Source organism: Planococcus citri, chromosome 3, assembly GCF_950023065.1.
Source record: "Planococcus citri chromosome 3, ihPlaCitr1.1, whole genome shotgun sequence".
NCBI lineage: Eukaryota > Metazoa > Arthropoda > Insecta > Hemiptera > Pseudococcidae > Planococcus > Planococcus citri.
In genome coordinates, this window is record NC_088679.1 from 16,984,830 (window position 1) to 17,002,406 (window position 17,577).

The 17,577-nt window shown below is 35.5% G+C and overlaps 1 protein-coding gene across 2 annotated transcripts in view; it reads right to left on the reverse strand.

The window, feature by feature from the left end:
• LOC135841121 (uncharacterized) overlaps positions 1-17,577 on the reverse strand; it is a 120,623-nt gene that overhangs the window by 13,198 nt on the left and 89,848 nt on the right. Inside the window, exon 3 of one of the 2 annotated variants that reach the window (XM_065357937.1) lies at positions 11,595-13,768. The exons of the other annotated variant lie outside the window; for it this stretch is intronic. Within the exon in view, the coding sequence (XP_065214009.1) occupies positions 11,626-12,930 (1,305 nt within the window). The 5' untranslated portion in view covers positions 12,931-13,768 and the 3' untranslated portion in view covers positions 11,595-11,625. Of the gene's footprint in view, positions 1-11,594; positions 13,769-17,577 lie in introns of those variants that run through there. 2 annotated transcript variants of the gene reach the window in all.

Below are 17,577 nucleotides of genomic sequence, written 5' to 3' on the forward strand. Positions count from 1 at the left end.
TTTCTTTCTTTTTTGTTTTAAATCTAAATCTTCATTCATTATTAGTAGGCATGTATACCTATTCAAATTCTAAAATTATGTGGTCAAAAAAATAAACTCATCAGTCTCCACAAAAAACATTGTTTTTTACCTTTCAAAATACAAATTTTTGAAATCTTCACTTGAGCCTCTATGATTTTTTTCTCAAACTGAGATCGAGCTTCAATAAAAATCTACATATCTAGGTATTCAAATTCCAAGAAATTTTTTAACTAAAAAAAAACACTTTTTCCCTCAAAAAACGTTGTTTTTCTACTTCTCGAAACTAGCTGAGCCCTTTTGCTTTTCATTTTCAAATTTAAAATTTTTAAAGAACAGTTCGTCCGGCATATGACAATAGGAGTAATTGCACCCCACCCCCCCGCCGATTCTCCGGGACAACTTTTTTCTTAAAGGGGATATCCTAAGGAACATTTTGAAGCAAACTTGCCAAAAAAAAAAGTTCACCTTACTTACAAAATGGCGGCTATTTTGATTGACAGGTCAGCCGAAATCGCAGATTTTGCGTTTCAACATAGGACTTGCACGAACTTTTTCATACTTTACAAAGGTGGATCGAAAGATCATGCAAACATTTACCACCTGTCAAAATTTCAAGTGCTAAAGTGCGTTTTTCGATTTTTAGTGAATTTTTGAAAATCGAATTTAGACCAAAAATGAGGGAAAAAATCAAAATTTTACCAAATTGACCAAGAAAGCTGAAATTTGGGATATACCCTATTTTCGACATGCCAAATCGATTGGAAACGGTTTCAACCCGTTTTGAGCAGTTCTTGAGCTTCCAGCAGATTTTTGAAACTCGAAATTCCCACAAAATTCCATCAAATTGGAGTTGTAAAGCTAAAATTTATTCTAAAAACTAATTTCAATACGCTACGAAGTACTGCAGGTGAATTTCAACTCGTTTAGGAGCCTCCAGCAACTTTTTAAAAATTCCTAAAGCCTCCAGCAGATTTTTGAAACTTTAAATTTTCACAAAATTTCATCAAATGGAGATGGAAAGCTGAAATTTACTCTACACTCCAATTTTAGCACCCTCTGAAGACGACTTCAGGTGGGTTCAAGTCATTTCAGGGCCTCCAGCAACTTTTTTGAAAATTACTGGAGCCTCCAGTAGATTTTTGAAACTTGAAATGTCCCCAACATTAATTTATCAAATGGAGTTGGCAAACTGAAATTTTCTTCGCAGACTACGTGGTGGTTTCAAATGGTTTTGAAGCTTCCAGCTACTTTTTGGAAATTTCAATTTTCCAAAAAAATGTCATACAACCTTTCAAAAAGTTGCTGGAGGCTCCAAAACGACTTGAAATTCACCAGCGGTCAACTTCGTAGCGTATTGAAATTAGTTTGCGGAATGGATTTCGACTCTTCATCTCAGTTTGATGAAATTTTGGGGAAATTTCAAGTTTAAAAAATCTACTGGAGGCTCCAGTAATTTTCAAAAAAGTCGTTGGAGGCTCTAAAATGACTTGAAATCTACCTGAAGTCGTTTTCAGAGGGTGTTAAAATTGGAGTGTAGAGTAAATTTCAGCTTTCCATCTCTATTTGATGAAATTTTGTGAAAATTTAAAGTTTCAAAAATCTGCTGGAGGCTTCAGGAATTTTTAAAAAGTCGCTGGAGGCTCCAAAACGACTTGAAATTTACCTGCAGAACTTCGTAGCGTATTGAAATTAGTTTTTAGAATAAATTTTAGCTTTACAACTACAACTCCAATGTGATGGAATTTTGTGGGAATTTCGAGTTTCAAAAATCTGCTGGAGGCTCCAGAACTGCTCAAAACGGGTTGAAACCGTTTCCAATCGATTTGGCATGTCGAAAATAGGGCATATCCCAAATTTCAGCGTTCTTGGTCAATTTGGTAAAATTTTGATTTTTTTCCTCATTTTTGGTCTAAATTCGATTTTCAAAAATTCACCAAAAATCGAAAAACGCACTTGAGCACTTGAAATTTTGACAGGTGGTAAATTTTTGCATGATTTTTCGATGTACCTTTGTAAAGTATGAAAAAGTTCGTGCAAGTCCTATGTTGAAACGCAAAATCTGCGATTTCGGCTGACCTGTCAATCAAAATGGCCGCCATTTTGTAAGTAAGGCCAACTTTTTTTTTTGCAAGTTTGCTTTAAAATGTTCCTTAGGATGTCCCCTTTAAGAAAAAAGTTGTCCTGGAGGATCGGGGGGGTGCAATTACTTCTATTGTCATATGCCGGACTAAGTCATTCAAATTTTAAAATTTTGAGCTAAAAAGGTGAAGAAATTATTTAAAACGTCGTTTTTTTACCTCTACAAATACGAATTTTTAAAAGCTTTTGCCCTCGCTTTGTTCGAGTCAATTTCTATCTCTTCTCTAAACCAAAAAAAATCTTTCAAAAGGGAAAATAAGAATTTTTCATAAGCCCAAATGGGAATTATATTATATCAGTTGGCAAAGTACAGTAAAAAGCTCGTAACTTTATTCGGTAAAATTGGTATTTTTTTCTTATGGAAAATTTTTCGTTCACCCTCCCTCAAAAAACCTGCTCTTTTTTGCTATAATATTGAATAAAAAGACAAAAGCAAAAATCAATCCCATAACTTGCATTCGAGTACCCAAACCTTGAAAAAAAAAAAACAGAATGAGAAAGATTCTGAAGGGGCAGTGGCGTAGCCTAGGAGGGGGAAGGGAGCCATTTCCCTCCTTGCGAGTGAAAATTTGAAATAAAACATACAAAAATAGACGTTTTTTTGGTTATTTGGATCCTTTTTTTCTAAAAATGTTTGCTCTCGCTTCGCTCGAGCAGTAATTTTGCCTTCGTCTTCGTAAAATCACCACACATTACGACCGACAGGTTCCCAGAAAATTACCCCTAATTTCGATTTTGCATGCCTAAAAATCTGGTTTTGCCCCCTCATTGAGAAAATCCTGGCTACGCCACTGTTAAGGAGGGAGGGAAAAATTTTTGTGGATCCCATTCGGTGTCTCCGCCAGGGGCCCCGAACCGACCCAGTCCGCCACTGATTGCAGAACACGCGTAAATCAGTTGAAAATTGCTGCTCGGGAATATCGGTGCATGAAAAAATGTCAATTAAAAATACAATTCTTTTTCCTCCAGGTAGTCTTTCGACCCAAACTAGAATTTCAGTTGAGATTCGAGAGAAAATTTTCGAAGATTTTTTTTAATGCCATCAACTTTAGAGAGCGAAATGAGAAGAGTTTTGAAATTAAACACAACTTCACAGTTTTTCAACTGTTACTTAGTTTATTGAAATTTATCTATACTTACCCCTAAACCAAATAAACCTTCTACCACTACGAGATTCTGTTTTATTCCAAATTCATTGTTATCTCGCTGGCAGGTAAATTCACCCGAAGCTATGCAATCCCTATCAAGTAAAGAAGCCCAATTTAAAGAACACATCTTCAACACGTTACACAGGATGAATAGTTCAAGAATAAGCTGAAGCATAAATCGTAGTACGAACAATGAAACGACATTAAACTAAGATCTATTTTTTTTTTTTAAAGGTGAAAAACAGTTTAAAAAAAAGAAATAATAAAATAATAACTTTGATTTTATGTTGGAATAATTGTGGAGAAAAAAAACAATATTTAGGTATGTAGATAAGTATCTTACATTATTTAACACAGAATTATAAAAATATAAAATAAGAAAAAATTCACAGAAAATAACACCCACTGCACATATTTCTTGCTGCCTACAACTCATTGAACAAAAATTGAAATTTGAATAGGTAGGCTAAGTATGTACTTCTCAATTTTTATCACTGAAAAACCAGTTTAAAATCTTGCCTCGCCTCGTTGGTATGCCTCGCGCCGTCACCATACCAAAAATTTGCTCAACTTGACGAATCCAATACTGATCACGTTCGAAATATTTACGTAGTTTAACTACTTCAACTTCTTCATCACTGACGCAAACATATTTTAAAAACTCATCCAGACGGTTGAGTACCCGTTCAGGATCGTCACGGGGCGAAGAGCACATAGTACGTAACATTTCGTCGAAAAATGCATCAATCGGAACAACACTCTTGAAATCGACAATCTGATTTCCATCATCCGAACACCACGATACAAAGGTATTAAAGCATTTCCCTTTAAAAAGATCCCAACACTTCGGCGAGGAGATCTTCTTTTGGAAATGTTCCAACAATGTTTGCTTGAAAGATTTCATCTCCTCGGGCGAAAAAACTTGCTCGGTTATTTGAACTAATGCATCAACGTTTCCTTTCTTGTTCCAACTATACACAGGACGAACCGAAAAAGAAGAAACTAGCTGTTTCTTTAGCTTTGAGATGGTTAATGAATAGTTTGTAAAAACGGTGTCGATAAAATTACTCAATTTATTCCAGTTTTCATAATCCAGGATGAATGTTTCCGCATAACGTTCAAGTTCTTTGGACTCGAGTAAATTCTCGAAAAATTCGCGAGCATCATGAGGATTCCGCGAGAAAAACGTCAGCATGGCGATAACCTCATCGAATTTCAAATTGCCTAATAATCCGGCGCAATAACCTACCACATCGCGGGACTCCATAATTCGATTCTTAAGTTGCAACTGATCGGCTTCTTCAGGCAAACATAAATTCAGGATATCGATGTCGCACTTCGAAGTAATGTCATACATACTTAGAGCAAGATACAATTCTTTTCTAGTACGTTCATTCACCAATAGCAAAAATTTCATGAAAAATTCGTAACTACTCGGTGAATACTCACGACAACGCATGAAAGAAGTGAATAAAATGCTAGGGCGGTCTTCTATAATGTGTCTCTTATGATGATCCGAAGCTGTATCCCAAACTACGATCAATATAATCATATACTCTTCACACTCCATCACATCGTCGCATACGTTTCCTAGAAATTTAACAAATTGCTGCTCTGTAATTCGATCTTTCAGCCGGGTCCAAACTGTGAGAATATGCTCTGGCATAGGCCTGCAGAACTGCGCAGAATTATCATCGACGAAAAAAGCACTCATTAATTCGACAGGAATTTGATTGACCAGCTGAAATTGTTGAAAGGTAGACATCGTCGACAGCATTATTTTAACACATTCCCACGACCGAGGCAGAATTTCAACAGCAACCGATATTTGTTCGTCTTCGTTTAAACGACTCCAAAAATGTTCGAAAGCGTAAGGCAAACACTCATAGGCACACTCCATGGCCATAGTGACATGGATCGAAGTATCTTCAGGACGAATTACATCTGGCATTCTAAGCCATACCTCGCGCAAGTCGTGTCTATGGTATGAAATCCAATACGCGAGTATCAAATCAGAAATCCCCCTTAAGCAAAATGACTCCGGCAGCGAGTCCATAGGAAACCTTTCCAGTTCTTGATTCATGCCATACGCGCACATTAAAACGAACTTCTGCACCGCGTTCAATTTTACTTCCATCAACATATTCGAAGCGCTCCTTTTGTAATCAATTTCATCGTTTTGGCGCCAAATGATGAGATTCGGATTGAAATTTTTCGGACAATATCTGGACATTCTATTCCTGAATACTTTGTACTTGAAATGGGTTATCCAGAAATGCGTTTCGTTACAAATTTTCTTCAAGGATTTTTTCAACGTTTCTTCGATACGTTGAGGTGTTTTCAATATTTCAACCAATTTTTCCGATTCTCTTTTGTAGTCTCCATCCAGATTAAAAACCGTTCTGAAAAAGTCGTACGGTTCCTCTTGTATTTTTCCGCATTTTGCACGACTGAGGTAATGGTGCCATAATTGCAGAGCCACTGTATGGCTGGCTATATGCTGCAATGTTGATACAGATTCGTGGAAAACGAACAGTCTTTCTGGCGGATTATCGAGGTCCAAATCTCCAGCAGCGTCGACTTCCATAGCCGCAAATATTCAGCTCACAATCAGATCAGAATTTGATGGAATATCTGAAATGAGAATTCCCGCAAAAACTATACTTAAGACGTTATCTTGCACTTGTGGTATTAGGTAGGTATAATTTACATTTATAGGTTAGGTAGGAGTGCATGCGTAAACAAATTTTGTCACACAGCTCGTGTTATCAAGTTCAATGCAATTGTCAATTGTGAATAAATTGAATCAACTCTCCGCAGCCAACATGGGAAATTGTGTTGTTAAGCACATTTTTGTTCCATACCTGGATTATTCTCAAAAAAAAGTAAAAATCGTGTACATGGCAAATTTCTCAAAGGTTTTAGCATGAATTTTTTTTTTTTTTTTTTTTGGTCCATTCAAGGATCATCCCTCACACATTTCACATTTCACATATGCTATTGAAATTTTTAGCCCCTCATTTCATTGGTGTATATTCGATTTTATACCCCAAATGTCCTTCGACTTGGCTGTCACACGCCATGTTTTTGAAAATGAATGTTATAAAGTGTCATGAACTTCATTTTTTTGGAGAAAAATTGACACATTCTCATTATCATAGAACACGGAGGTCCATTATTGTGCAAATTGCAATTGCAGTAAGTCCATAGGAAGCTCACATTTCACATTTGAAAACTATCACACACTTTTTGCGCAAATTTTAGAGCAATTTTCAATTATTTTTGGTAGTTTCCCAATCCAACATTTTTTCTGGTGAGTGGCTGTACTGGTTCACTGTTCTCATAAAAATGTTACCCCGCAATGTTATTTTCAAAACCTACGCAATGGCTCGCAATGGCTCGTTCTGGTCGTACTTAGGTATCTCTGAAAATTTGATATTTCAAAAAATCCGTGTCCTTCGGCTTGCTTTTTTATTTACCCCGATAAACCCCGTGTTAAACATCGAATAATGTCCAGTAGGTAAGGCTAGAAACGAAAAAACGTTGAGATTGCCCTTCCACAGACCCCCCCCCCCAAAAACGGCGATAATTCGGATTCTACCTTCATCGATGTGCAATACGTCGAATAATACGTTTTCGAGGTCGTAGAATTCGAATCTGCACTTATTTTTTTGTAGGGGTGGGGGTGAGGCGTGGGGAGCGGGCAAATTTCAAATGCTGCTTATATGTATAATCGTGTAATATATCGATTAATACGTTTTCGAGGTCGTAGAGTTCGAATCTGGAGTTATTTTTTTGGTAAGGGTGGGGGGTGAGGCACGGGGAGGAGAGAATTTCAAATTTTGCTTATATTATTGTGTAATGTGTCGATTGATGTGTTTCCGAGGTCGTAGAATTCGAATCTGCACTTATTTTTTTGAAGGGGTGGGGGGTGAGGCGTGGGGAAGTGAAAAATCCCAAATTTACTTTTTGATGTTTTCTTATACCACTGATTTTTAAAGTTTACGGTTTTTTACACAAAATCAGAACACATTTTGGAACAAAACTCATATAATTGCGCAATCTTGCGTGTTCTCTTCTGCATAGTGATGTGTATCTGGGAGTAGTGTATGCTACATAATTATGTTCTAGCAATTTTTTGCCCGAAGTTGCCCCATTGCTTTGCACAGGATCATTTTTCCATTAAAAATACATCAATTTTCTTCACAATTGCGGATACATCGCAATTTTAAGATCGAAACATGATATACTTGATTCAATTTTGATTGAAATACATTATTTTAGATATAAAATGATTTTTTCAAATCAACGATATAAACAACCTCAAAAACATAACAAACGGCATATTAAACGATAATATGAGCAAAATTTGGAATTTTTCACCTCTCCACGCCTCACTTTTAATCTCTACCAAAAAAATAACTCCATATTCGAACTCTACGACCTCGAAAACATATTAATCGATATATTACACAATAATATAAGCAAAATTTGAAATTTTTCGCTTCCCACGCCTCACCCCCCCATCCCTACAAAAAAAATAAGTGCAGATTCGAGTTCTACGACCTCGAAAACATATCAATCGACATATCACACAATAATATAAGCAAAATTTGAAATTTTTCGCTCCCCACGCCTCACCCCCCCACCCTACCAAAAAAATAACTCCAGATTCGAACTCTACGACCTCGAATACATAGTAATCGATATATTACACGATAATATAAGCAAAATTTGACATTTTCCCCCTCCCCACGCCTCACCCTCCACCTCTACATAAAAAATAACTCCAGATTCGAATTCTACGACCTCGAAAACATATCAATCGACATATTACACATCGATGAGGATCGAATGCTAATTATCGTCGTTTTAAGGGGGTGTCAGGGCCCACAGGGGGGATTGATTTGATGCCAACACTAGAAAAGGGATCTGGGACACCTAGACAAATGATTCCCACTTGAAATTTTCCAAAAAAATTATTTTTTTTTTTCAAAATTATCCACATCAAAATTGACCTTTTTTTTGAAAAATACCCACCTACTAATTTTCTCGCCAAATGTACCTTTTGAGAGATGTTAGCCAAAACTCACACTTCATTTATTGGGAGAAGGGAAGGGGAACAGTCTCATTTTTCTCTTGAAACAAGCCTAATGTCAGCAGGGCAGAACTTTCTGCATCTATTGGTCGTTGTTCAATTTTTAGACGATGATACATATATATGTACATTCGAAATGAACTTTCCGCAAAGGGTTGGAGAAATGTGGAAGGTTTTGTCTTTAAATGGTAGCTGTTCCCAAAAATTCTTTCAAGAAATAGAAAAGTTCAGAAAAATTTTGGTCGACTACTCGACTTTTTAAAAGATTTGTACACATAGGAGGAGGCTAATTCAGGGTGTCTACCGGAATTTTTTGGCCGAAAATCACTACCTTTTCACTAATTTTTTCACTACCTTTCAAAAAAACCAGTGAATTCCAAATCATTTTTAACCCCTCCCCCCTTCTCACAAGAACGATTTCCCATTTTTTTTTTGTTGCAATTTTTCACTTTGGAGTAAGTACACGTTTTCATCAATTAGAAATAACTTCAATGATTTTATAACCATTGCTACTTTTATTCAAGTTGGTACAACTTCTCATGTGTGCATGTTGAAAATACAAAATGAGCGAACTCGAAAAATTAACAGATCAACTATTTCGATTTTCGAGAATAAAATTCTTTTAAATATGAATGATGCAGGATTTGTTTCATTTTTAGCAATGATTTTTCAGGGTGTCCAATCCATCAAAATTTCAAAATAAAAAAGCAGGACTTTGACAGGACATTTTTTAAACACTGGCAAAATTTTACATTAAAATTTTTCGCTTTCCTAATGTCTTCAACCATCCCAAGATTTTTTTCAAGCAAGCCGATGTCGAGACTCGAGAATATAATTTTATCATTTCAATTTTTGATTTTATAATTGGGCGAATAAAGAACTTTTTCAAAATGAAAAATTTTTAAAAAAATTAATGGAAAATTTGAACAACATTTGGAAAAAAACATACCAATTTTCGAAAAAGTCATCGAAAATTAGTATTTCGAGGGGTATAAAAACCTTGTTTTATTGGGTGACGAATGACGAAGTTTATTACTTTTGCTTCAAAATTTTACAACTTGAATGATTATTTTTTTTTTTTAATTCAAACTTGAAAAAAAAGCAAACGAGCCCGAATAAAGCAAGGTCAAAAAATATTTCAAAAATTCATGTTTTAAGAAGTAAAAAAAAATTTTATGGAGGTAAGGGATTATTTTTCTGATTGAAACTTCGAACATTTCTTGAATTTGAACAGGCTTTTTACATTGAAAAAAGAGCAAATAGCCCGAAAGAAGCGAGGGCAAAAGCTTTCAAAAATATGTAATTCAAGTTCTAAAAAAGTCAACAAATGAGCCATTTTCTACAAAATTTCTCTTGTGAGGAAAATCGGATTTTCTGCTTTTTTTTCATTTTTCACTACCTTTTGAACAAAATTGCTAAAAATCACTACTTTTTCGCTACTTTCACTGCCTGGCGAACACCCTGTAATTACTTGTGGGATAGTGGGGAGTTTTTCCTCGGAAAGGAGACCAATTAAAATAATTTTGACGCAGAAATTGGACATTATATTTGTTTCAAAGTATTCGCCTACTTTCTGTCTACGTGTTTCATCGTTTGTATGATTTTTCTGATGAGAGGGGGAGGGACCCAAAGTAAAGGGCAACCCAGCTTGCGAGACGGGGAGGATTTTAGGAAGTTATTCGTAGCAATATTGATGCACAAAAAAATGTGCATTTAAAAAGATAATCATTTTTCTTCTAGATGGAATCTTTCCGGCACAAACTTAAATTTCAGTTGAGAAGAGAAAATTTTCGAGCATTTTTTTAAAAAGCCACCAGCGTTAGAGAAAAGAAATTTTAAAAAATCTCAACAATTTTCTTCACAAAAGCGACCAATAATGCACAGTATCTTTTTTCGACTTATTTCAACATTTGACATCTGATTTTAAAACATGTAACATAATTGAATAGTAGCTAGGAAAAGTATGGGCTTAATTCAAGAAAGAAATGTAGCACGTACAGAATGATGAAAGATTTTTTATACAGGGTGTCCACTCATTTCTGGAAATGATTTTCCCTGACTTTTCCAGGTTTTCCAGAACAATTTTTCCATTTTTCCAGACATTTTTTTTTTATTTTCTACCTATGCTTACTCCACACTTTAATTGAAGAGGAATTGGGGGGGGGGTGTAATTTTTATTTCATAAGCTCCTCTTCGAACTAGATACTTTTTCGGCTATAGAAACAGCCAAACTTCGATTATTAACTTTTTATTTTTAAATTAAAAATAAATAAATAAAATATGTATCAATTTTGGCCAATTTATACAATATTCATATGACTTATACAAATTTTTCTTTTGTTTTTTGGATTTTTGGAGGCCAGAAAATATGAAATTTGTTCATCTGAAAATGAGAAACAAATTGGCCCGAGCGAAGCGAAGGCTAGAACTTTTGAAAATTTTCACTTCGAGATGCCTAAAAACGAGGTTTTTTAATGCAAGAGTTCATTTTTTGATTTCTTAAATTTTAATATTGGAATGATGTTTTTTTGAAAGAAGTTACTTTGAAAAAAGAAACGAGAACAGGCTCGAGCGAAAGCTTCTGAAAATTTGCATTTCGAGAGGCATAAAAACGAGGTTTTTTCATGTGAAGACAAGTACATTGGCTTTTTTTGACTTTTAAAATTTTAGAATTTGAATTATGTTTTTTTCGAAGGAAGTTGATTTTGACAAAGAAAACAGAACAAGCCCAAGCGAGGGCGAAAGCTCCTGTAAATTTGTATTTTGAGATGCATACTTGTAAAAACGATGTTTTTTTTGTGAGTTCATTTTTTGGTTTCAGAACTTGATTTTTACTATCCAGAAATGGTCATCTTGCCGTTGAAAAAGAAAAGAAAACAAGCCCGAGCGAAGCGAGGGCAAAAGCTTTTGAAAATGTGTCTTTCGAGACGTAAAAAATGACGTTTTTCTTGCATCACAGGTCCTTATCCAAAATTTACAATTGATCATCTTTTAAAAATTCCAGGGATTTTGCGTGAAAATTACGAAATTCCCTGACATTTTCCTGACTTTTCCAGACCAACCAAATTCCCTGACTTTTCCAGGTTTTCCAGTCTTGTGGACACCCTGATTTAATGAAAACGAAACGTAATTGTAAAAAGAACTGCATGAAAAAATAACCAATAAATCAACTAATTTTTAATGCCACGTACAAATAATTATGTAATAAGAAAAAAAGTATTACACCGTTGAAAAGTCTAACTCATTCTCACTACTACAAAACCAGTCTGAAACCGCAACTTGAATTTTGCGATGAAGAAAAGTTCGATTAACTTCGCCAATCCAATACCCATTCCGTTCGTAATATTTACGTATTTTCAACAGTTTAATTTCTTCATCACTGGAGCAGAAGTTGCGCAAATACTGGTCCAGCTCTTCTAGCTTTAATTCAGGATTGATATCGGCTGAAGAACAAATAGAACGGAAAATTTCATCGAAAAATGCATCAATCGGAACAATACTCTTGAAATCAACAATTCGGCTTTCATCATCTGAACACCACATCACCAAGGCGTTATAGCATTTTCCTTCAAAATAAAACCAATCCTTAGGCGATGAGATCATTTTTTGGAAATGTTCCGACATTATTTGCTTGAAAGTTTTCATCTCTTCGGACGAAAAAACTTGTTCGGTTATTTTAACCAATACGTTGAGATTTTCTTCTTCGTCGCTATAACAATGAACGACATGAGCCGAAAAACAGGAAACTATTTGTTTCTTTAGCTCTGGGATGATTGACACATAGTTTGTGAAAACTGAATCGATAAAATTACTCAACTTATTCCAGTTTTCGTAATCCAGGATGAATGTTTGCGCATCAAGTTCTTCGGACTCCAATAACTTCATGAATAATTCGCCACTGTCGCGAGTATTTTGTGAGAAAAAAGCCATAGTGTTGATCACATCATCGAATTCCAGACAGTTCAATGTTTTTGCGCAATAACGTACCATACAGTCCGACTCCATAATCTGATTCTTAAGCCGCAACTGATCGGCTTCTTCTGGTAAACATAAGTTTAAGAAGTCGATGTCTTGCGCCCGAGCAAAGGTAATCTTAGTCTTCGAGAAAATAATTTCTTTTCTGGTATGTTTGTTCACTAACGGCAAGAATTCCATAACAAATCTGTAAATACTTGGCGACGGAACTTCTTTATAACTAATGAAAGCACCTAGTATAATATCTGGATTGTTTTCGGCAATATGTCTCTTAAGACGATCTGAAGCTGTATCCCAAACGTTGGTCAACATTACAAAACTTTTTTCAGAACACATAGCACGATAAAATACCATTTCTAGAAATCGTACAAATTGCTGCTCCGTGATTCGATCTTTGATGCGGGTCCAAATTATAAACGCAGTTTCTGGCATATCGCAACAACTGCAAAACGGCGCCATTATCGCGGGAGGAATTCGGTCGACTAGCTGACGTTGTTGAAAGGGAGACATCTTCGATAGTATGATTTTCTGAATTTCTCTATACTGCATATGCCACTGAGTCAGGATTTTAAGACTAAACGCTAGCTGCTCCGCTTCACTCAAAAACGATTCCAAAAATATTCGAAAACATGCGGCAAAATTAAACTGCCAAAATGACGATAGCCATACTCAAAGGTCATAGTGACATTGATCGAATTTTCACAACAATTCACACCTGGCTTTTCAAGCCAAATTTCACGCAAATCGTGTCTATGATAAGAAATCCAATACGCGATTTTCAAATTAGAAATCCCCAGCCACTGAAAAAACTCCGGGAGCGAGTTCATGGGAAATTGTTCTAATTCTTCAGCCATAGCATACGCGCACATCAAAACGAATTTCTGCTCCGCGTTCAATTTTCCATAAATTATCATCTTCGAAGCGCTTCTCTTGTCATCTATATTACCATTTTGGCCCCAAACGATGAGACTCGAATCAAAATTACGAGGACAATATCTGAATATTTGACCCGTGAAGATCTTGTATTTGAAATCATTTATCCACCGACTTGTTTCGAGATCAATTTTTTCCAAGGATTTTTTCAACATTTCTTCGATACGTTGAGGTGTTTTCAATAGTTCTGCCAATTTTTTTGATTCTCCTCTATAGTCGCCATCCAGATTGAAAACTGTCTTGAAAAAGTTCGACGATTCCTCTTGTATTTTTCCGCATTTTGCACGACTGAGGTAATGGTTCCATAATTGCACAGCCACCGTATGGCTGGCTATATGCTGCAATGTTGATACAGATTCGTGGAAAACGAACAGCTTCTCTGATGAATTATCGAGGTCCACATCCGCAGCGTCGACTTCCATAGTCACGAATATTCAGCTTAAATCAGGAATATCTGTAACGAGAATTCCCACAGAAAATCTACTTAGACGTTATCTTGCACTTGTGGTATTAAGTAGGTGTAATTTACATTTATACAAAGCTAGGTAAGTGTGCACGCGTACACAAACTCTTTCACATATACGTAGGTATTATGCTCATATTATCAAGTTCAATGCAATTGCAAATTGTGAAATATAAATGAATTAAATTTCCGCAGTCAGCTTGGGAAAAAGAACAGTTCTTGTTCTACACTAATTTTCTAGTCAAATCCACCCTTTGAGGGATGTGAGCAAAAAAATCACACTTCATTTTTCGAGAAGAAGCGAAAGGGGGGTGGCCGCATTCTTCTCTCGAAGCAAGCTTCATGTCAGCAGGGCAGAGCTTTCAGTAAGTATACGTTATTTTGTGGACCATTAAGCATTAGACATTCGTAATCGTAACAAAAATCCTCAATAACCATTAACCACGTTTCGGAAGATTCGAAGTTTTCCTTCATAATGAAATTTTCAAATTCCTTCCAAAGCCACGGAATTCAATAAAAATAGTAAAAAAAATAATTGCTCCCGTCTACCCGATTTCTTTTTGACGCACACAACTTTGAAATTCATATTTTAAAAAACCTTCAGCCAGACATTTTCCGAATAAGTAAGCCTATGCATAGTAGTCCGGCATATGACAATAGGAGTAATTGCACCCCCCCCCCGGCCGATCCTCCGGGACAACTTTTTTCTTAAAGGGGACATCCTAAGGAACATTTTAAAGCAAAGTTGCCAAAAAAAAGTTGGCCTTACTTACAAAATGGCGGCCATTTTGATTGACAGGTCAGCCGAAATCGCAGATTTTGCGTTTTAACATAGGATGTGCACGAACTTTTTCAAACTTTACAAAGGTAGATAGAAAGATCATGCAAAAATTAATCACCAGTCAAAATTTCAAGTGCTAAAGTGCGTTTTTCGATTTTTGGTGAATTTTTGAAAATCGAATTTAGGCCAAAAATGAGGGGAAAATCAAAATTTTATCAAATTGACCAAGAAAGCTGAAATTTGGGATATACCCTATTTTCGACATGCCAAATCGATTGGAAACGGTTCCAACCCGTTTTGAGCAATTCTGGAGCCTCCAGCAAATTTTTGAAACTTGAAATTCCACAAAATTCCATCAAATTGGAGTTGTAAAGCTAAAATTTATTCTAAAAACTAATTTCAATACGCTACGAAGTACTGCAGGTGAATTTCAAGTCGTTTTGGAGCCTCCAGCGACTTTTTGAAAATTCCTGAAACCTCCAGCAGATTTTTGAAACTTTAAATTTTCACAAAATTTCATCAAATAGAGATGGAAAGCTGAAAACTCTACACCGCAATTTTAACACACCCTGAAAACGACTTCTGGTGGATTTCAAGTCATTTTAGAGTCTCCAACAACTTTTTTGAAAATTACTGGAGTCTCCAGTAGATTTTTGAATCTTGAAATTTCCCCAAAATTTTATCAAACCAAGATGGAGAGTTGAAATTCATTCTGCAAACTAATTTCAATACGCTACGAAGTTGACTGCTGGTGAATTTCAAGTCGTTTTGGAGCCTGCAGCAACTTTTTGAAAGGTTGTATGACGTTTTTTTGGAAAATTGAAATTTCCTAAAAGTAGCTGGAAGCTTCAAAACCATTTGAAACCACCATGTAGTCTGCGAAGTAAATTTCAGCTTGCCAACTCCATTTGATAAATTAATGTTGGGGAAATTTCAAGTTGAAAAAATCTGCTGGAGGCTCCAGTAATTTTCAAAAAAGTCGCTGGAGGCCCTAAAATTACTTGAACCCACCTGAAGTCGTCTTCAGAGGGTGTTAAAATTGGAGTGTAGAGTAAATTTTAGCCTTCCATCTCCATTTTGATAAAATTTTGTGAAAATTCGAAGTTTCAAAAATCTGCTGGAGGTTTCAGGAATTTTCAAAAAGTCGCCGGAGGCTCCAAAACGACTTGAAATTCACCTGCAGTACTTCGTAGCGTATTGAAATTAGTTTTTAGAATAAACTTTAGCGTTACAACTCCAATTTGATGGAATTTTGTGGGAATTTCGTGTTTCAAAGATTTGCTGGAGGCTCTAGAATTGCTCAAAACGGGTTGGAACCGTTTCCAATCGATTTGGCATGTCGTAAATAGGGTATATCCCAAATTTCAGCTTTCTTGGTCAATTTGATAAAATTTTGATTTTTCCCCTCATTTTTGGCCTAAATTCGATTTTCAAAAATTCACCAAAAATCGAAAAACGCACTTTAGCTTTTGAAATTTTGACAGGTGATAAATTTTTGCATGATCTTTCGATCTACCTTTGTAAAGTTTGAAAAAGTTCGTGCAAGTCCTATGTTAAAACGCAAAATCAGCGATTTCGGCTGACCTGTCAATCAAAATGGCCGCCATTTTGTAAGTAAGGCCAACTTTTTTTTTGGCAACTTTGCTTTAAAATGTTCCTTAGGATGTTCCCCTTTTAGAAAAAAGTTGTCCCGGGAGGATCGGATTACTCCTATTGTCATATGCCGGACTATAGTTGTTCATATTATAATTGAAGGGCGGTTTTCCAAAAGTGGATAAGTCAGTTTTTTTGAAAATTGAGTTTTTCACGCCATTGTGTTCTATAGGTCGTATCTCACCTATTTAATGCCTAACCTACCCACAATACCTATTTATCTACGCACAATCCAGCTTTTCCGTAAGTTGGGGATTGCAATCGTTTTTCCAAAACGCGATAAGTCATAATTACTTCGTTTTCGTTACTTTTATAGCCAAAATAGAGCTGCCAATATGGTTTTTTTAATAGGTAGTACTGTAATATGTACTATATTTTCGTTTTTATTTTATTGCCAAAATGCAGATAAATTTTTTTTAAATGATAGTGCTGTAGATAAATACTTAATTTTTGTCAATTTTATCGCCAAAATGGAGGTAAACATTTTTTTTTTCAATCAAAAATTTTTTTTTCGTAAATTTATTGCCAAAATAGTGGTAAGATTTTTTTAAAATCAAAAATCTTTTTTTTCAATATATAGTGTTGTAATAGGTACTTAATTTTTGTTTAAAATACAGGTAAAATTTTTTGTAATCAATTTTTTTGGTCATATACTTTTGTATTGTGAATTAGAGTTGACTTACATCGATTTGCAACACTGGTTCTATCATATAAATGAAAACATGAAAAATCGTTTTTCCAAAAAGCGATAAGTCAGTTTACTTTTTCTGCCGCAGAAGCGCTGCAAACTTGAGTTACACCACAAAACCAACACGTACCTGTTGAGGTAGATCCAATACAACATGCAGGATAGGTGGCATACTCCAAGTGCATTGCGCCTTGGAATGGGCACTAAAAACATCATTTATCTCGAAATCATAATTTTTGACTTATCGCTTTTTGGAAAACCGCCCTTCAATTCTATGCTGACTCGCCCTACTCGAATTTTAACCATAATTCATAGGTATAATTAAAAGCTCAACATTAATTTTTTCCCCGCCATTTAAGCTTCATTAGATGAAATTACAACTATCAGCCTCACCATGTAAAACCAACCCATTCGAAGATTTTGAGAAAATATTGTATTCGGTGAAAAGAATAAAATAATAATAGAAAAATACTTCTGATTGCTTGAAAGGTTATAGTTGCAGCGGGCCGCCGAAAATCCAAAGCAGAAAATGAAAATTGTTATAAATCATATTGAACATGATCGGTGAAATTAGTAGGTAATTTCTTTCCCATATCAATCGGCAAATTTTCAATCGAACCCCCTCGCCTCCCAAATAACTTCGTAGTAGGTACATATCTAACGGATTTTTGATTGAAA